Source organism: Castor canadensis, chromosome 5 (genome assembly GCF_047511655.1).
Source record: "Castor canadensis chromosome 5, mCasCan1.hap1v2, whole genome shotgun sequence".
NCBI classification, from domain to species: Eukaryota; Metazoa; Chordata; class Mammalia; order Rodentia; family Castoridae; genus Castor; species Castor canadensis.
In genome coordinates this window covers 99,135,663-99,157,990 of record NC_133390.1, presented here as the reverse complement: position 1 = coordinate 99,157,990, position 22,328 = coordinate 99,135,663, and the positions used below count along the sequence as shown (strand labels likewise).

The 22,328-nt window shown below is 40.0% G+C and overlaps 1 protein-coding gene across 1 annotated transcript in view; it reads right to left on the bottom strand.

Annotated features, from left to right (window-relative positions):
* Lrrc31 (leucine rich repeat containing 31) overlaps positions 1 to 11,676 on the bottom strand; it is a 41,276-nt gene extending 29,600 nt beyond the window's left edge. The window contains exon 1 of the mRNA XM_074075243.1: positions 11,429 to 11,676. Within this exon, the coding sequence (XP_073931344.1) occupies positions 11,429 to 11,618 (190 nt within the window). The 5' untranslated portion in view covers positions 11,619 to 11,676. The remainder of the gene's footprint in view (positions 1 to 11,428) is intronic.
* Positions 11,677 to 22,328: the final 10,652 nt, after the last annotated feature.

The following is a 22,328-nucleotide window of genomic DNA, read 5'->3' as shown; positions in this document are numbered from 1 at the left end:
TGCTCAGACACAGGCCACTGCAGAACCTGGCCTGCTCTGGGCCTCTCAGCGTGAAGATGGGGTTGGGTGCCTGGGCAGCAGTATTTGAGATGCTGGCTGCTTAAAGAACACAGATCCTATGGTAAGTGCAGTTAATAGGAGAAGGCACAGTGTTTGCCTCTAAAAGCCAAACAAGTAAGGAGGAGAAGCATTGAGATCACCATTAATGCACTTCAGATGGCCATGAGGCATGATTAAAATACTTGCTGGTTGTGGGCCTGGCATGGTGGTGCATGTCTGTAATCCCAGCTATCTGGGAGGTAGAGATCAGGAGGATTGCTATTCAAGGCCATCTGGGCAAAAAGTTTGTGAAATCCCCTCAACAAACAAGCTGGGTATGATGGTACATACCTGTAATCCAATCTGGCAGGAGGTGGAGGTAGGAGGATCATGGTCCAAGGCTGACCTGGGGAAAAATCAAGAGACCCTATCCAAAAAATAAAGCAAAAAGGGCTGGAGAGTGGCTCAAGCGACAGAGCACCTGCCTCACAAGTGCAAGGCCTCTGGTACCATAAAAAAAACCCACAAAAACCCCAAAGCAATACAACAACAGCAACAAACCAACTTTCTGGTCAGATCCTAGACCATTCAACTGACAAACACAAGTCCAGAGAGACTATTGTGTGGGGACCTTTTGTAATTTCTCAACTCCTGTCAGAAAATGCCTTCAGAACGCCTCATTTGTCTTCCTGTTAGTAGGGTCTACTTACGTGGTACCTCACCAGGTTTCTCTGTAATGCCACCATACTACAGTGTCACCATAATAACAAAAGCTATGATATCATTCACACCTCTTACATACCAGTTCTTCCGTAAGACACATGTGAAACACGTCTCAGCCATGTACTGACAGTGACTTTAAAGTGGTTTTGTTAAGATGTATAATTTTTTTTGGCAGTACTGGGGTTTGAACTCCGGGCTTCACACTTGCTAGGCAGGCCCACTACCACTTGAGCCAAACCTCCAGCTCCTTTTGCTCTGGTTATTTTGGAGATAGGGTCTCACTTTTTGACCAGGTCAGCCTGGAACCGAGATCATCCTATTTTAAACTTCCTGCCATCCCTGATATGACAGATGTGTGGCACCACTCCCAGCTATTGGTTGAGATGGGGTTTCATGAACTATTTGCTTGTGCTGGCCTCAAACCATGATCCTCCTGATCTCAGCCTCACAAGTAATGAGCAGACATGAGCCACTGGTGCCCAGGGAAATGTGTAATTTTAAACATACAGAAAGAATATATTGAAATCCATTAGAAAATTTTAAGTTCCAAATGTGCGGTGGTATTTTACTAACTCTGACAAAAAATGGCTAGGAAGAAATACATAGGTACCAGTAGATTGAAGTAGCAATAAGTTTAGATTAAAAGATTAAAAGAATAATAAAATTTCATTTTTCTATAGTGGCTGTTTTCATTAAGAAACCCACTACAGGTGGTGCACATCTATTAGGATGGTTGGTGTTACCATATTTCACCAGTAGGAGGCAGCACCATCCACCATTTTACCTTTTTACTCTGGCCTGCAAATGTTTATTATGACATTGGATACAAGGTGTTTTATTTGGGGTAGTGCACTCAGATTTATGAAAAACAAAAATAGGATGCCTGTTTGATTCAAATTTCAGATAAACACACATGATAAAAGCAAGAGCACACAAGGGAGATATGAGGAAAGGTAAGACACCTAAAAAATTAGTTAGCATTTGTTGCCCTCAATGCAGAGAAACTAAAGCAGATACCTTAAAAGCAATTGAGGCCAGTAGGAAAAGGGGACCAGGAACTAGAGAAAAGGTTAGATCAAAAAGAATTAACCTAGAAGGTAACACACATGCACAGGAAATTAATGTGAGTCAACTCCCTGTATAGCTATCCTTATCTCAACCAGCAAAAACCCTTGTTCCTTCCTATTATTGCTTATACTCTCTCTTCAACAAAATTAGAGATAAGGGCAAAATAGTTTCTGCTGGGTATTGAGGGGGTGGGGGGGAGAAAGAGGGGGTGGGTGGGTGGTAAGGGAGGGGGTGAGGGCAAGGGGGAGAAATGACCCAAACATTGTATGCACATATGAATAATTTTTTAAAAAGTGAAAATAAAAATTTCAGATAAACACAGAATCATTTTTTTAGTGTGTACCATATTGCATGTATTTTATCTGACAACACTAATTTTGAGTGGAGTAAGAGACAAGCAAGGACTGCCTCTTACTTGCATGCAAGAACAGAACATTTTGTCTAAACCTAATGATAGGCGTCACAGTTAAACTATCTTATAGTTTTGGAAACTTAGACTAATAATTAATAGTAAGAAGCAGAGTCAGAATTTGAACTCAGAACAGTTTGCTCCAACACCCATTATGTGTGCATGTGTGTTGCTTTTGCATTTGAAAATATTTCTCTGCATTGAATCTCATTGCTTTCTCCCTGTAGTTTTAAGGGTTTTGTTTTTTTTTTAATCTCCAGCTTACAATCATGCTTAAGTCACAGCCCCACCAACCTTCTCTTTCTTCTGTTTTCTCCCCAATCATTTCCTATACTGTCAAATGTTTAGAAAGAGTAGTTTGTACTTGGAGCCCAACTTCTCCACCACACTCATTGTCAACCCTCTACTTTCTGGTTGCCACACTCAGATATCCAAATAAATCACTTCTCAAAGGACCAACAATGCCCTATCAATGGTCAGATTCAGACAACTCTTCTCAGTCTGGCACACACATGGGTGCTCTGCAGCGTGTGATATGACTGACAGGCCCAGGCAGCACTCAGAAGACTGGGTTCAGATCACGGGCTGTCAGATGCACCACTCACTTCATTCTGAGTCTTGGTTTGCTCACTACAGAATCGATGTATTTCCTGCCTGACTCATTTCTCTGGTGCATAGTGACTGAAATTTAGTGGTGCCTCCTAGGGACAGGGGACTTTGCAGTGTCTTTGAGTTGAGAGGTACTTGGTAAACATTTGTTGAATGAACAAACATTTGAATATTGACTTTACAGTTCCTCAGTTACCAAAATAAATCAGCATGACAATTTTTTTTCTTTTCGGTGGCACTGAGGGTTGAACTCAGGGTCTCACAATTGGTAGGCAGTTGCTCTATCTCTTGAGCCATTCCACAAGACCTTTTTGCATTGATTGTTTTAGAGATAGCCCTTTAGAAAGGATCTTGCTTTGTGCCTGGAGCCAGCCTGGATCACAGTCCTATTTGTGCTCCCCTGTGTTGTTAGGATGATAGGCATGCACCACTACACCAAGCCATTGGTTGAGATGGGGGTCTCACAAACTTTTTTGCCAAGGCTGGCCTTGAACCATGATCCTCCTGATCTCAGCCTTCCAACTAGCTAGGATTACAGACTTGTGCCACTGTGCTCAGTAACATGATAAATCTTTATGGAAACACATGAAGTAAATGAATACTAATTTATAAGACCCCTGGACATCTCTTCAAAAACAATGTATTTCAATTTTTACTTTAATCTGTGAACACTCTCTGCAAAGGATATCAGGCTCAGTACATAAAGCAGATGGGCCAGAGCTGTAAGTCTGTGCGGAGGGCTGGCACACTGTGGAGGGCACAGAATTCACCATATGGGAGCAGCTCTTTGGTGCAATTCCAAGCCTCTTCCTGGCAACTTTATCTCTGAACGAAACTCTTGATTCTCTGGGTGATTCTGTGAGCTCAGCTGTGTCTTCTCATTAAGTTCCTTTCCAATTTAAATCTGTCAGGGTTGGCTTCGGTTGTTAATAACCAAGAACCCCAATGCTTCACAAAACATCACTCCATGTTGGTAGCATGGGTAGTACTGCCCAGGGAACCAAGATAATAAGGTCCTGTGTTCAAAGGGCTACCTCTTACAGAAGGAGACAGACCAGAAAGATAGGGTTGCAATGGTGGAACCACACAGAGGGCACGTGGCAGAACGCCTTAGTGACAATGAGAACCTCAGGTGTGGTTGGTATTGGCGTAGTGGGTGACTCTTGAGAAGCTTCTAAGAGAAAGTCGTATTGAATTGCACTTAAGGATGCATGGAAGTCAACCAGATGGGTCGACAGGAGGGAGGTTAAATTCAGGAGCAGCCCAGGGGAGGAGGGTGACACAAGAGAAGGTCTTTCTGGACATAGGGAACCACTCAAGGGGAACATGACCGGTTCAGGGAATTGCAAGTAAAATCAGGAGTACAAGATGAGTATGGGTCTGTGGTGGGAGGTCAGAGGGAGCCAGAGGTTAAGAAGAGATAGTTGACTAATCTGTAAGAAGTCATATTTGTGAGTGCAGACTTTCTCTTCAAGACAAGAGAGACTTAGTGAAGGATTTTAAGCAGGATAGGGACACCATCATATTTGGGTTAGAAACAGTTCTCAGTGACAGAGTGGAGGAAAGTTAGTAAGGGAGTAGCCCTGGAGCAGAGAACTGTGAGGGAGCTATTGCAGTGGACCAGGTAACAGTCAAAGGGAACCAGACAGCAGCAATGGAGATGAGGAACTAGGATTGAGGGCCATTTGGAGGCAGAATCAACAGCACTTCACAGGCATTGAATTTGGGAAGAAATGATGATGCAGACACCAAGTATGACTCACGTGGCCAGTGTTTCCATGCAGGGATGACCAGCTGCTTGGCTTTGCCTTGTTACCTTAATCATAGTTGCAGGTATTCATAAACTACTTTCCTAAGCTCCAAATCATACTTTAGAGCAAGAATGAACATGTTTCTGATAGAGATGATCTGTTCCCTTTAAAGGAAGACATTAACTTTCTCTTAAATGTTTAAAAATACATTTAATCTACATACTGGTAAAATGATATTATATTTAATATTTGATGCCAAACAACCTGACAGAAGTGAGGGTAGGACAATGAAATAAGACTGACATGAAGTTGATAATTGCTAAAGGAAGGTGATCATGGGGACAATATTATTCTATTTTTGTGCATGATTCACAAAAAATTTAAAATGTTTTAAGAATACATTTAATCTGATGAACAATATGTTAATGACACCACATATAACAAATAACTTCGGAGAAAGATTTGGCAATATTTATTCTCATAATCTTTGAATTTTTAATCCCTGTTCTGGAAATCTATACTAAAAAATTAGCTGAAATTCAGCAAATCAGGGAATAGGGGAGATTGAAAGCCAAGACATTCAATGGAGGAGGAAAAAGAAACTCATTAATTATGGCATATGCATGCAATGGGATATTCTGCAGTTATGAAAATTATGCATATGAGCACCATATAGAAATGTTGGGATTCAGCAATGTAATGTGTTCCAAAAGTAGCATCATGGCTCCATGTAAGCTCAGGAAGGATTTGTAAGGTATGAAAACTATGCAAAAGCTGTCTATCTGGAATTGAAAAATAAGACACCACCATATGTTACCCATAAGAAATGCACCTCACTGGCAAAGCTCAAAGTGAAAGGATAGAAAAAGATATTCCAAACAAATGAAGCCTAAAAGTAAGCAGGAGTATTCTTATATCTGACAGAGCAGACTTCAAACCAAAATTAGCCAGAAGAAGCAAAGAGGGTCATTTAGTATTGATAAAGGGAACGAGTCATCAAGATGATAGAATAATTGTAAATAAATATATATGTATATATATGCACTAAACATCTGCCCACCCAAACTCATAAAACAGACACTAGCAGATATAAAAACATGGATAGACCACAAGACAATAATAGTAAGAGGCTTCAGTATCCCACTGTCAGCACTAGATAAGTAATTCAAACAAAAATCAGCAAGGAAATTTCAGAATTAAATGACACTATTGATCAAATGGAGTTAACAGATATCTACAGAATGTTCACCCATCAGCCACAGAATACACATTCTTCTCAGCAGCCTGTAGAACTTTCTCCAAAATACATATTTTAGAACATAATGCAATTCTTAACAAATCAAGGAAATTGAAATAACTTCCTGTATTTTATCAGACCACAGTGAAATAAAACTAGAGATCCACATCAAAAAGTACTACAGAAAATATTCAAACACATGGAGACTTTTGAATAATCAGTGAGACATTGAAGGAATAAGAGGAGAAATCATGAAACCCTCAAAATCAAATGAAAATGAAAACACAACAGAACCATTGGGATACAACAAAGGCAGTGCTAAGAGGAAAGTTTATACCTGTGAGCACCTAAATTTAAAAATCAGGCAGATATCAAATAAATAACCTAATAATGTACCTCAAACTCTAAGAAAAACAAGAATAGGCCAAACCCAAATGGAAAAATAAATTAAGATCAGTGCAGAAATTAATGAAATGGAGACTAAAAAAAATACAAAGAGTCAATGAAACAAAAAGTTGGTTCTTTAAAAAGTTAAGATTAATAAACCCTCAGCAAAGCTATCCAAAAGCAAGAGGGTAAAGACTCAAATTAATAAAATTAGGGCTGAAAAAGGGGCTATCACAACAAACATCAGTAAAATTCAGGGGATCACTAGGGAAAATTTTGAAAACTTATTGTTAGAAATGAAAGAAGTGTGGAATGGATAGGTGGGGAGATGGCTCACACACCAACACAGGGTTTATTGTGGAGAAGTAGTCCTGCGGAAGGGGCCCCCAGCAAAAGAGCTGGAGCCCACAGCACTTACAGACTAGGGGTATTTATGAGTTGGGTGGAGAAGCCCCAGGAAGGTCACTAATCCTCAATGGCCCTTCTGACCCTCCTGAGATAATGGCTTATGGGTGGGTCATTCCTTCTGCGCCAAGTGGGGAATTTCTAGTAAATGGCTTAAGGTGGATGTCTATTTTTCTTTAGGGTTGGGTGGAGAGTTTTCAGTAAGTCACCTTCAAAGGGATAGGGGGTCCAGTTCTAACATGGCTTCCTTTTGTTCACCCTAACACTTATATTTCATTAAATTGGAAAATCTAGAAGAAATGGATAATTTTCTAGACATCTATGACCTACCAAAATTGAACAAAGAGTATTAAATTACTTAAGCAAATCTATAATAAGCAGTGAGACTGAAGCAGTCTCCCAACAAAGGAAAACTCAGCGCAAGATGGAATCATTGTTGAATTATACCAGACTTTTAAGGAAGAACTAATACCAATGCCCCTCAAACTGTTCTATGAAATAGAAAGGAAAGGAGTGCTATCAAACTCACTCTATGAAACCAGTATCACCCTGATACCAAAACCAGAGAAAGCCACAATAATGGCAAAAAAGAAAATTATAGACCAATTTCTCTGATGAACAAGGGCACAAAAATTCTTCATATAATACTTGCTAATCAAATTCAACAACACACTAAAAAGATCATATACCACAATCAAGTTGTTTCATTGCAGGGATGCAAGAATAGTTCAACATATGCAAATCAAAAAACATAATACATTGCATAAACAGAATCAAGGAAAAAATTATGTGATTATCTCAATAGATGCAGAAAAAGCCTTTAGCACAAAAACAGGCATGTAGACTAATGGAATTGAAGACCCATAAATAAACCCACACAGCTACAGCCATCTGATTTTCAACAGAGGTACCAAGAACATATATTGGTGAAAAGACAGCCTAGTCAACACAGTGTTGGGAAAGCTGGAAGTCCACATGTGGAAGACTGAAACTAGGTCCTATCTCTCACCCTGTACAAAAATCAGTTCAAAACAAATCAAAGATCTAAATACTAAAAGATACAGGCATGGGTAATGATTTCCTGAATAGGACTCCAAGAGCTCAGGAAACAGCTCAGGAATGGGACTGCATCAAATTAAAAAGCTTTTATACATCAAAAGAAACAAGTACCAGAATAAAAGACAGCTCACAGAATGAGAAAAAATCTTTGCCAGCTAGTCTTCAGACAAAGGAACAATATTTAGAATATATAAAGAGCTCCAAAAATTAAACAACAAAAGAAAAAACAATTCAGTCAATAAATGGGCACATGAATGGAACAGACAGTTCTCAAAAGAAGAGTACAAATTGGCTAGTAAATACATGAAGAAATGTTCAACATCCTAGCCATAAAGGAAATGCAAATCAAAAAGACATTGATATTTCATCTCACCCTAATCAGAATGGCCATCATCAGGAAAATAAACACCAAATGCTTGTGAGGATATGGGGAAAAAAGAACTCTTATACACTGTTGGGAATGTAAGCTAGTGCAGCCACTATGGAAATCAAAAAACTAAAAATAGAAATACTGTATGATCCTGCTAAACACTCCTGGGCATATACCAAAGAAATGTAAGTCAAAATACAAGAGAGCTACTTGTACACCCATATTTATGGCAGCATTATTCACAATAGCCAAACTGTGGAATCTGCCTATGTATGGATAAAGAAAATGTAGCATATATACACAATGGAGTATTATTCAGCCATAAAGAGGAATGGAATTATGTCATTTACAGAAAAATGTATGGAACTGGAGATCACCATGTTTAGTAAGCTAAGCCAAGTTCAGAAAGACAAACATATATGTCTGCTCTCATATGCAAAATCTAGACCAAAAAATTGATATTTATGTAAAAGGGAGACTGAGTGGAGAGGAGGGCAGGAGGAAGGGGAAAAGGAGAGAGTGGGTAAATATGCTCAAAGTACATTATATTTATGTAAAAAGTAGTGTGAGGAAACCTACTAAAAACTGTAAAGAAAAGAAAAGAAAATGCAGAGGAATGTGGGGGATGAGACAGAGCAATGGAGGGGGTGAATTTGACATACTACATTATGTGCACATATGGAAATCTCACAATGAAACTCCTTTGCATTATTAATTTGTGCCCACAAAAATAGACCAAAAATTAAACAATAAATGAAAGCAGAAGAGCTCAAGTGGTAGTGAGCTTGTCTAGAAGGTTTAATTCTCAGTACCGTAAAAATAAAAATAAATAAAACTGCTATGAATATTCAAAACAGACCAAAAACACCTCTCTGGTCCCAGCTATCTCTCTGGCCATCTCCTGCTTGTCTCCCTCTCCACTTCTCTCATCCTGCTTCAGCTTCAGGGACCTCCTAGCTCCTTGTCAAACAATGTGGGCTTGATTTCACTCTGGGCATTTGTACACACAGTTCTCTTGCCTGGAAGGTTATTCCCACCAGTGTGTATGTGTTGGCTTCACATTCATTCTACATGGCTTATTTAAGCCAGATCTCTGCTCAAATGTCACCTGTCTATTTTTTTTAGCTCCCCATTCCATCATTCTGCATCTCCTCAGCTTGTTTCATTTTTCTTCATATCACTTATCACCACCTGTAATTATAGCTGCATTTATTTTTATGTTTATGTAAGGGCCTGTTTTTCATGGCTGTATTTGTAACATTTAAAACGGTGACTGGAACATAGTAAGAACTTAAATGTTTGTTGACAATATAAATGCATGCATTCAAAAAGAGAAAAAAATGAACAGAATCTTGCAGAAATTATGGGAGCTAGGTACAGTAGCCTGCACTTGTAGTCCCAACTGCTCAGAAGGCTGAAGTGGAAGATGACTTAAGCCTAGAAGTTTAAGGGCAGCCTGAGCAATGACATAAGCCTCCATCTCAAAAAACCCAGTTGTGTTATTCACATGATGGAGAAAAGTCAGCCTCTTCAACAAATGCTGCTGGGAAAACTACATATCCACATGTAGAACACTGAAATTTTATCCCTGTCTTTCACCCTGTACCAAAATCAATTTAAAGTGGATCAAAGACCTTAATATAAAGCCTGAAACTTTGAAACAACTCCAAGAAGTAGTAGGTAATACAACAGAACATATAGGTATAGGGAACAACTTCCTAAACAGAATTCAAAAGGCTCAGCATCTAAGAGAAACAATGAACAAATGGGACTGCATCAAGCTAAAGAGCTTCTGCACAGGAAAGGAAATAGTCACCAGACTCAAGAGACAACACACAGAATGGGAGAAAATCTTTGCCAGCTACTCATCCAATAAGGGACTAATATCCAGAATCTACAGGACTCAAAAAACTCAGCCCCAAAAGAATCAACACCCCAATGAAGAAATGGGCACATGAATTAAACAGGAACTTCTCAAAGAAAGACGTACAAATGGCCAGTAAATACATGAAGAAGTGTTCAACTTCCCTGGTTATAAAGGAGATGCAAATCAAAACAACATTTAGATTTCATCTCACCCCAGTTAGAATGGCCATAATCCAGGGTAATGACAACAACAAATGCTGGTGAGGATGTGGCAAAACAGGAACCCTTATATACTGCTGGTGGGAATGCAAATTAGTATGACCACTATGGAAAGCAGTACAGAAGATCCTCAAAAAACTAAAGATAGAACTGCCATATGATCCAGTGATGCCACTCCTGGGCATCTACCCAAAGAAACATAAGACAGGATACAGTAGAGACAACTGTACACCAATGTTTACCATAGCACTATTCACAATAAATAAGCTTTGGAAACAACCCAAGTACCCAATAACTGATGACTGGATCATGAAATTAAGGTACATATATACAACGGAGTATTACTCAGCCATAAGGAATAATGACATGTGGTTTGAATGGATGCAATTGGAGGACATCATGTTAAGTGAAGTAAACCAGGATCAGAAACACAAAAGCTCTCATATGTGAAGATGGATCCAAAGATAAACATATACACAAAAACAAGCATGATCCTGTACAAACTCAGTTGTAGAACATATTTGGAACAGTGCAACTACTCTATGGAACTTGGGGAAAGAGGGAAAGGAAAAGAGAATGATAGCGCATCAGTCATATCACATAACATGATATGTGAAGGTAGAAGATATAAGGATGTGTATTAAAAACTGTTGAAAAATAGGGGGTGGGATAGGAAGTAAAAGAGTAAGGGAGAGTAATGGAAGGGGTTGAACAGACCAAAGTAAAATACACCCACAGAGGGCATGCATTGAGACAGCCTTCTGAACATCAATTTAAATATTAATAATGAAAACCAGGACTGTAAAATAGGTACAGTGTGTGGAAGGTGAACTAAGGAGATTAAGGTGACTGTATATGGTAGATGGACTTCATATATCTATATGAAACAGAACTAAGAAACCTCTTTTTGCTTTTGCTTTAAGCAGGGGTGGGGAGGGTGCTGAGGTGGATTAACGATGGGGGCAATGTAAATAATGTACACTATAAGTCTAATCGGAATAGTCACTATGAATCCCCCTCCCATATTATGAATATATCCTAATAAAAAATTATTTAAAATTATTTGTGTTATAATGAAAGGAAATTAGGGATTTCTCTCTAAACCTTCTGTATGTTATATTGCCTTTTATAATCTAAAAATAAAACTGCAAACTCTCTAAAAGCATTTAAATAACAATATATGTTCAGTACAAAGACCATTATTAATTATAGTTTAGCACACAAGATCTCTTTAGAAGAAAACATTATTCTAAAAAACAAAGAAATAGTAGCAGCCAGAAGTTTACCAGTGTCTAAGGTGGCTGTCTTCTGCCACCCTTCCCTGGGCTGAGAACCAGCTGTTTTAAGGTCCTCATTCTCTTTTTTTGCTTGCAGCTTTGGAGGACCTGAGTTTTGAACCCCTGAGGAATTTGTTGGCAAATCAAATCTGGGGCATATTTCTCCATTTGAGGAATTTTTCTTCCTTGTTTGATTCATGGTAAAGTTGAAGGTCTTTCTTAATAAGACAGCTTCCTGTTTTTGTTTTTTAGGATTTCTGAAAAGAAAGACAATAAGACTTCATCAAATCTGTGGGAGATCAAAACATCCTACCCTACATAAGTAACCCCCCCACCCCATTCTGTTTTCATTGCTGGTAATGTTTAACGTAAAAATAAGGATGATGTAACCAGGATCCGGGAACCAACAGATGGTAACAGATACAAGTCCAAAGCAAAGTTGAGTGTTGAACTTGGCCCTACTTTATTGTGTGAGATACAGGCCATTAAACAGCACTTTGGCAAGGGCATCAGTGTGCTAATACATTTTGAAATTACTGCAGTTGGTTAGAGTTACTTTCTAAGAGATGTTGGTACAGAAGGATTTTAGCATGTGTTGAAATAGGGCTGGCCATTTGCAAATCTGTCCCCAGAGGAGGCTGCTTTCATGATCCAGCCCCTCTCTTTGCATATGGCTCCCCTTTCTTGTGGAATCTTCATATTTTTCCATTCCAGCCCTGCACCACCACCCCATTGGAAAAATGTTAGCTGTACAGGATTCATTCATTCCATATTTTTAAAGAAACTACCAGGTTCAGTTATTGCTCTAGATGCAAGAGGCTCAATGATGAACAAGACACAGCTCTTGTCTTCGATGGAGTCTTAACCTGGTAGGAAGATGGACCTGTGTGCCAAAGAGTACATGGAATGAGGGCTGTCAGGGAGGAGAGACAGAGGAGTCAAGGAGTCCCCAAGGGAACCAAGCAGTGAGTGACACTGCCTGGATTTTGAAGAACTGGGAACTAACTAAAAAAGATCAATGGAGCTGGAGAAAAAGGGAAGAAGGATGTGTTAGGAAACTGTGAAATTAAGGAACATAAATCATAAAGAGAAGAAAAGATGATAGTCTAAAAAACACCAATCAGGTTCTAGTAGTTGTTTCTATTTCTGTAAAAATTTGATTAGGTGCTTGTATCAAAGTAGAAAAAACATAGATGAATATGTACTTGAACATAGGTATCACCTATAGGGACCTACTTGAAAACCTGCTGAGATATATTCATAGAAACCCATGACGTATTACATGAACAAAAGCAAGTTGAAAGGTGCCGTTGACTCACACCTGCAATCCTAGGTACTTGGCAGGCTGACATTGGGAAGATCGCAGTTCAAGGCCAGCCCAGGCAAATAGTTCTTAAGACCCCAACTCTAAAAGAACCACAGCTAAAATGGACTGGAGGTGTGGCTCAAGTTGAACAGCGCCTGCTTTATGAGCACCTGCTCTGCAAGTGCAAAGCCCTGAGTTTAAACCTTAATTGCACCAAAACAACAACAAAAAACCCCAAACCCTTTATCACCCCCCAGAAAGATAGTGAGGAAAGGGCATGCCAAACAAAGGAGTAGACTCAAAACAAGCTCATAGCAATGAAGGTCTTGAAGAGTGTGGTGTTGGCTCCAGGTGTGAATTCTGCTTTGCCTGGAGTGAGGGAACGTGGGGGATGGAAATAAGGGATATAGTGTGTGTGATCTGAGGCAAGAAAGGACTCATGGGGGTTGATCTGTTACCTCTCATGAAATTTGTCTACATTTTATGGGAAGATTAAAGTCTTAAACTGAAGGGATACACTGTGAATGGAATTTATTTTTGGAATTACAACGTTCTCAGTTTCCTTTCTATCAAATAGCTCTTTCTGTGATAGAAATGATTTATGAACCATTTTGCACAGGGAATCCTAAAAATTGACCTTCCGGAGCTCATTTTGAAGCCTGGGGGATTGGAACTGAACCCAGATCTCACACATGCTAGGCAAGCACTTTACCACTCAGCCACCCCAGAGCTCCCATTTTCTAATTTTTCTTTAATATTAGAACAGTGGCCAGACCTGGTTTACCCAGAAACAACAATGAAACCAGACCATTGCCCCAGTTCACAGTCCCACAGAGGACCAGAGCCTTGGGAAGTTAGATAAGAAACCCGACAGGAAGGACTATTACTGGAATTAACTCCCAAATCCAGTCACAACCTGTAGCTCTGGCTGCCTCTACCCTGGTTCCACCATGTCCCTAGGCCCTGTTCCTTTTGCTGGTCTTCCAACCCCCGCCTTCTTACCTCCAGGGTCATTTTCACCCAGCGTCACCTTTTGAAGATTTGTCTGGGGAGCTGGCTCAGTATATGGGCTCACTTTTTTTCCTCCCTAACGTGCTGCCTCTAACTCCCCAAGTCTTAAGCAAACAGGAAGGGGACAATGCTCCAGGATGTAGTAATTTACTCTAGCAAAACCCCACCCAGCCTCTGAGGCTGCTGGCCTTAATCCTGAGCACTAAGGAGTTGGGGGCCAGGGAAAGCAGGAGACATCACAGGAGCCAAGTGACCAGGAGGGGAAACCTAGGGAAAGAGAGAAACACAGACAGGCCAACAGGGACCCAAGGAGGGCCTGCATGGGGAAGCAGATTTGTGAGTTGGGGAGAGTGGGGGAGCATTGTGTTTCTTAATATATAGTCTTTTAAGCAGCAGGTTACCATGCTCACACTTTGAAAAAATATTTCTTCTTCAAAATGTGTTTGGGAAATTCCTCTTTATATAAAAACTTTAATAAGCCTTTAGGCTTCCCATATTCAAGCTTTAAAAGCTAGCTTAAACAAACCCATTTCCCTACTTATTTCTCCACAGGACTTAATTCTGAAGGTGAACCCTGGAAATGGGATTTCGGGGAATCAGAAGATCACAGCATTAACCATAGCACAGCAACTGCAGCGGAGGGTCTGTCTCCTCTCCCCACGCCAAAGGCATTAGCTCCACGTGCCCTTCCTTTCCGTTCATCTTGACAACACTGAGCAGTCACTTTCAATATTCATTATATTCTTGGTGGGTAAGGTTATTTGCTCTGAAACCCAAGAAAAATTCATATTTGATATGTTATTTTTATTGCACATAAGCAGTTTTTATTTCATTACTTTTGCAAAAATGAGGGATAGCTTTCTTTTCCATCTGTACATTTGTGCTTAACATATTTTCCAAATTTTTGAGGAATCATGCAAAGGCCTTACATTTATTAATCAGTTTTCAGTGAATTCTGTTTTCAGTGTTGCTTGTCAAAGGGAGATGCAAAACTTACTTTTCTAAAAAGAAATCCTGTTGCATGTTACAACATGGATGGACCTTGAGGACTTATGTCAAGTGAAATAAGCTGGTCACAATAAGACAAATAGCGCGTGCTATCACACATATGAGGTTTCTAAAGTAGTCAAATTCATGCAAACAGCAAGTAGGATGGTCGTTGCCACAGGTGAGGTCTCAGGATTGTGGGGGCTGTGGGGAGTTTTTTAATGAGTACAGAGCTTCCATTTTGCAAACTGAGAAGATGGAAAAGTTGTGGAGATCTGTTGAACAACAGTGTGGATATATTTAACACTATTGAACTGTGCACTTAAAAATAGTTAATATATAAATTTTATGTGTTTCTTAGCTAAACTTAAATTTTTTAAAAGTGGGTTTTAAGGCCAGGTGTGATGGCTCATGGCTGTAATCCCAACACTCATGAGGCTGAGGCAAGAGGATGAGAATTTGAGGCCAGCCTGGACTACAGAGTGAGACCTTGTTTCAAAAGCCAAACTAAACTAAAATAGATTAAAAATAAAAGTGTATTTAAAAAAAAAAGTAATTCAGAGAACTAGAATTATAAGTATAAAGAAATTTTAGGAATACCTTAATCAATTTCTGTTTTTATTTTCCTTTTAATTTATACATAGGTGTGATAAGATTTTTTTAAAAAGCCTAACATGTCTAAGATTTTAAGAAACATGAAATAAAAATCCTAGATAATTAAAAAAATAACTTCAGTTCTCAGTTCTAAAGTACTTTGGGAACAAACAATATTTTGAGTTATATGCCTGGTGGGCTTAGCTCAATCCTATCCAGAGCTCTTGCTTTGAAAAGGCACTATGTAGATACAGTTCTAGCACTTTAATTAAAACTACTATGCTCAGTTAATTTAAGCAAAAAAGGATTTACTTAAGGAATGGTAGACTGTCTAATAAACAGATTACAGAGATATAAATGGCTGTACTGGGGTTTGAATTTTGGGCCGTGTTCTTGCTAGGTAGGCATTCTACCGGTTAAGCCGTGCCCAAGTCACAAATCTATAAGGGTAAAGAGAACTGGTTAGATGTCCACATAATTTTGGAATATAGAGAGAATTAAAGTTAAGTGTCTGGAAAGGTTGGGGAACAAAACTTTTCAGCTAGGTAAGGTATATGAGGATCTGAGATATAAGCTCTCTCTTGGGTTCCCCAGTGGCTCCCTTTACAACGCACCCACAGTGAAGTTCCTCATGACCTGCTAGCACTGCACCATGGACACCCAGGGTAACATCTGCCTGCACATCCTCCAGGACAAGTGGTCTACCTTATATGAGCAGCACCATCCTGTGCTCCATCCAAAGCCTGCTAGGAGAACCCAACATTGATAGTCCTGCTGCCGAGTTCTGGAAAAACCTCACAACTTTTAAGAAGTACCTTCTCAAAGCAGGTCTCCAGCCAAGAGCCCTGATCTGGACGTCCAGCCTCTCCTATGTCTTTATTTTTTCCTTAGGTGGTCTGTCTTTTTCTTGATTTCTGTATAGGACTCTATCTTGAGCTGTGGTGTTATTTTTGTTTTGTTTCTGTTTTAAATTAAGTATCCGGTTGAGCTCTTGTAATGTAAATTAAATACTGTCTTGGTTGTTTTTGCACAAAAAGAAAAGAAGAGAAGATTTAAGAAGCATTGCAACCACCTGGATAATCCAGGCCGCTCTTCCCACTTTAAGGTCACCTGTTTAGCAATCTTAATTCCTTCTCTAGCCTCAATGCACCTTGCTAGGTAACATGTGAATTCACAGGTTCTGGGGATTAGGATATGAACATATTTGGGGAGCCATTATTCTGCCTATCACAAAGGGCTTTCTTCTTTTTTGGTATTACAAATAGAACTGAAAAATAACCTTATATAAATGTCATTTCCCATCCATAAGAACATATATAAGATAGGTTCTTAGAAGTAGACTGGGCAAAAGAAAAAACTTTTAAACTCAGGGCTTCATGCTTGCTAGGCAGGAACTCTTACCACTTGAGCCACTCCACCAACCATTTTATGTGATTTTGGTTTTTTCTTTTTTTGAGATATGGTCTCTTGAACTATTTGCCTGGGCTAGCCTTGAACTGTGATCCTCCTGATCTCTGCCTCCTGAGTAGCTAGGATTTCAGGCATAAGCCCCTGGAGCTTTTTGAGGTAAGGTCTTACTAAATCTCCTAGCCTGGCCTCAAACTCAGTATGTAGCCCAGGCTGGCCTTGAATTTATGATCCTCCTTCTTCAGCTTCCCAAGTGCTGCTGGGATTGCAGTATGTCCAGCTTTAATTAGTAGTATTAATTTATTTATTGATTTATTATTTAGGAGTGCTGGGGAACTGAACCAAGGATCTTGTGTATGTTTGGTGGTACTATGGTTTGAACTCAGGGCTTCCCACTTGCTAGGCAGGTGCTCTACCACTTGAGTCAAGCCTCCAGTCCATTTTCCTCTGGTTTTTTTTTTGGAGATGGGTCTCATGAACTATTTGCCTGGGCTGGCCTTGTACCTCAAGTCTCCTGACCTCAGCTTCACAAGTAGCTGGGATTATAGGTGGGAGCCACAGGTGCCTGAATCTCTCTCTGTCTCTCAGTAGATAGCCCAGGTTGGCCTTGAACTTGTGACCTTCCTTCTCAGCCTCCTGAGTGTTGGAATTACAGGTGTGCACCACCATGTGCAGCACTTTTTTTTTTCTTTTGGATCCTTCCTGGTTTGTCTTTCTCACTATAAAATTTTACAAAATTCCCCTGCTGCATTCTAGCATTTTTATGGGTTTATCTTTTACATTTTAGTTTTTGATACATCTGGATACATCTGCATGAAAAAAAGCAAGGTAAGGTTCCATTTGCCACACCACCCACACACACTTAACCCCTTAAGGAATGTCCCAATATCATTTTCAGAATAACCCATCTTTCCTCATATTTAAAAAGTCACCTTTATTATATATAAAATTCTAGTCAGGAATTGCAAAAAAAAAAAAAAAAAAAAACTTTTCAGCTATAAAATCCAGAAAGGCTCAGCAATTGAGGCACTAGGTGACTCTGAAAGAAGAAGTGAGTGTATAGGGCTGTAAACACGATGATTGGTAAATATTTATAAGAAGTTCAACTATTAAATACCATTTCTCACCTTCATAGCCAGGAGTCTATTTCCTCCCCACAGTGGTAAAAGATAAAAATTTAATGTTCGGGTTGAAGAATGAAGGATCTAGACTCAGACGCTAGTTGTGGTTTGAGTACCTTATCGGAGAGGAGATTCCATAGAGACTATGCATGCCAGGCCATGAGGCCCTTGCCTGTGCCCCCTCTGCTCCTCTAAGAATATACTGGCAACCAAGCCTAATCACACCAGTCCACCTCCCAACAGAGGAGAAACATCCCTGGGGGGGCCCAACTCTTGCAAAGGGTATTTAACAGTGTTTAACTGTTAAGAATGTTAAGTACATGATAGATCTTTGTTGTGGACACTTTTTTATTTTACTTTTTTTTCCTTTCTTTTTTTTTGTATGGTACTGAGGCTAGAACTCAGGGCCTACACCTTGAGCCACTCCACCAAGCCCTTTTTTTGTGAAGGGTTTTTTCAAGATAGGGTTTTGCGAGCTATTTGCCCAGGCTGGTTTTGAACCATGAGCCTCCTGATACCTGCCTCCTGAGTAGCTAGGACTACAGGAGTCAGCCACCAGCACCCAGTAATTGTTTTCTTTCAGCGAATGAATCTGTGCATAGAGCATGGTTTGGCCACTTGAGTTATGGCGGTCAGAAGCTTCCCCAACACCTGGCTACAGAGATGGTTGCCCCAAGTTACCCCAGTACAGGCAGGGAAATCTACTTTTGTTTTTGCAGCCCTAAGTCTGGCAGAGCTCTGAGGAACATTGCTGCCATTCCTCAAGTTCCATGGAGGCCGTGATCACTGCAACTTCAGTTCCTGCCATTTTTGTGGAAATTGTGGGAGCTGTCAGTCAATGTGGCCACGGGGGCCCAAAGGAAAGTTCAGACCATCCCCACCTGAAGAGACTTTGTTGGTTTCTGGGGAACCACAACTGTCATGGCCACTGCCTCAACCACATCTTTGCCTTGGAAGACTTTGCTTTGGCCATGACAACTTCAGGTGACTCCTCCTACAGCCACTCCAGATGACCCTGCCTACTTCCGATTTCATTGGAACAGTCCTCAGTGGGATTAGGGAGCAGCCCTTTCTGGCCTGTGACAGCTAGGTCACATGACTGACTGGCTATATAGCAGTGCTTGCCTTGATCTCTCTTAGCAGCCCAGGAGTCCTCTCTCTGTGTACTGACACTGTGCTGCATCACAGGCCCCAGTAAACCCTCATCTAAGAGGTTTTATTGCCTACTTGTGGTCTTTTATCACAGGTAGAGGGAGCTGAGTTGTCTGCCCAAAGAGCAGAGACTCCCAGTTTTGTCTGCAGTAGGCACACCCAGCAGCAGCTAGAGGGCAGCAGAAGAGTGGGTCAGAGCGGAGATGGCAGCCAGCAGAGACTGTGGAAGGCAAAGGGCTGTAAAGAGCTGAGACTGTGAGAGGCAAGAGTCTACAGAGAGCTGAGAATGTACAAGAGCTGAAAACCCCAGCAGTCTGAAGAGTTCCAGAAAGTCTCTGAGAGCTACTAGCTCTGGCTATTAAGGAGCAAGCCAGAGCCATAACAGTAAGTGATGAAGGTCTGGACACCCTAAGCTCAAAGCAGTAACACTAGCCTTCACCTCTTGGAAGAAAGAGTGTCAAAGAATTTTGTGGACATTTTGTGTCCTAAAATATAAAGTGAATTAATGAGAAAATAAAAGCTATAAATAGAAGATAAAGATAAAAACCACCCTTTATGTAATGGAATTCCCTCAAACAGAAACCCAAAGCAAATGCTAAAACCTTTAGCTCATTAAAACACTAATGAAATAAAATAGGACTTAAAATTTACATATTGAATTGGCACATTGCACACCTAGGAAAATGTGCCAGAAATGGATAACACCAAGACATATTCTAGTAAAACTAGCCAGCTTGAAAGAGAATTCAAAAAAGGAAAGGCAGAAAGGGTAAAATGACAAAGTCATTTATAAGGGAAAGTATTCTGATTGTCTTCAACAACACTTTTTAAATTTTTCAGACAGTGGAATTCTTGCCAGAATTAAGGTCTGGCTACTTGCCCCAAGACTGGTCAATTAAGTTGAGAGACAAGGTGTTGAAGCAAGGAAGGTGACTTTATTCCAAAAGCCAGCTCAACTAGAAGGGGCAATTCTGTGTCCAAAACTCTTCTTGCCAGGAAGCAGAGGCAAATGGCTTCTGTGGGTAGTCATGGGGCTGGTGGGCTGGATGAAGCGCATCCTATTCTGATTACCTAATATGAGTTGTTTCACAGTTTCTGCAAGTCTCAGAAACAAAGACTTGTTTGAGCTGATTAGCTACTTATGATGCAACAGACCAGTGGGAGATGAGAGTGGCTGCCCCAGGTCTCTTGCTGAGTGGCCGATTGATTGCCAAATCCCTGGTAAAGAAGGACACCCTTCCTATACTAGTTATATACTACGAATTCTCAGCAATGAAACCAAACATCCTCATCTGCAAACTCAGCAATGAATGACACATTCCCAATGTCTGGTTTCAGAATAACGTATTTTAAATATTCCAAGGGAAAGTAAGCCCATTATTCTATAGCTACCCAAACTGAATGCCACAAGCATACTGTTAGGATTTTTTTTTTTCTTCTCCTGGCAGTACTTGGGTTTGAATTTAGGGCTTTGCACTTCTTAGGTAGGTTTTCTACCACTTGAGCTCCCACCAGCCCCAGGAAAAATTTTAAAACTCAGAAAACACCATTGCCCTGAACCTATCGCGGAGAGGAGAATCTTAATCTAAGGAATGAGCTTCAGGCAGCAAAAATAATTGAAAAGACATCAGCATATAGACTGGCTAGAGTTGATCAATGCATATACATGTGTCTATGGAACTAAGATTAATGGGACTTGATGGCTTTGTGCAGATACTATGGATACGAAATTATGAAACTACTAAAAAGAAATAGCTACCATAGTACAGAAACCATAGCCTAAACGAGTATAATTTCTATATCATAGAAACAACTAAAACTAAATTATTATAACACAAACTATAATCAATAGCCTATTGTAAGAGGCAAAACAAAGAAAGTATATAAGAAAAATTTCCAACCAGTGGCAGGTGGCTCACACCTGTAATCCTAGCTACTCAGGAGGCAACAATCAGGAGGATCACATTTTGAAGCCAGCTTGGGGAAATAGTTCACAAGACCCTATCTCAAAAAAAAAAAAATCCTTCACAAGAAAGGGCTGGTGGAATTAACAACAGGTGTGGGCGAGATTATGGGAAAAATGAACCCTCTTACACTGCTGGTGGGAATGTAAACTAGTAAAACCACTCTGGAAAAGAATTTGGAGGCTACTTAAAAAGTTAAACATTGATCTACCATTTGATCCAGCAATACCACTCTTGGGGATATACCCAAAAGACTGTGACACAGGTTACTCCAGAGGCACCTGCACACCCATGTTTATTGCAGCACTATTCACAATAGCCAAGTTATGGAAACAGCCAAGATGCCTCACTACTGATAAATGGATTAAGAAAATGTGGTATCTATACACAATGGAATTTTATGCAGCCATGAAGAAGAATGAAATGTTATCATTTGCAGGTAAATGGACGGAATTGGAGAACATCATTCTGAGTGAGGTTAGCCTGGCCCAAAAGACCAAAAATTGTATGTTCTCCCTCATATGCGGACATTAGATCAAGGGCAAACAGAACAAGGGGATTGAACTTTGATCACATGATAAACCGAGAGCACACAAGGGAGGGGTGAGGATAGGTAAGACACCCAAAAAACTAGATAGCATTTGTTGCCCTCAACGCAGAGAAAGTAAGGCAGATACCTTAAAAGCAACTGAGGCCAATAGGAGAAGGGGACCAGGAACTAGAGAAAAGGTTAGTTTGAGAAGAATTAACTTAGAAGGTAACACACATGCACAAGAAATCAATGCGAGTCAACTCCCTGTGTAGCTATCCTTATCTCAACCAGCAAAAACCCTTGTTCCTTCCTATTATTGCTTATACTCTCTCTTCAACAAAATTAGAGATGAGGGCAATTAGAGATAGTTTCCACCTGGTAGTGAGGGGTAAGGAGGGGTAAGGGAGTGGGGAGAAGGGGGAAATGACCCTTATTTTATGAATAAAATAAAAATTAAAAAATATATAAAATAAAAAAAAGAAAGGGCTGGTGGAGTGGTTCAAGGTGTAGATCCTGAGTTTAAATCCCAGGACTAGAGAAAAAAAAAGAAATATTTCCATAACAGAGAAGTCTGAGTTTACATTGAAATAACCTCCTGAGTGGCTATCAAAAAAATGAGGGGGAAATCCCACTTATATCAAAGCACACTTTGAAATCTCAAAACAATGAGGACACAATAGAAGATCCTAAAAATTGCTCTAGATAAAAAGCATCAGGACTCGAAATGTCATTGAATTCTCAACATCAACATTAAAGCCCAAAAGACTATAGAGTAGTGCCTTCAAAACGCCAGAGAAAGTCATCTCCAGTGTAGAAGTCTATCTTCCCAGGCAAA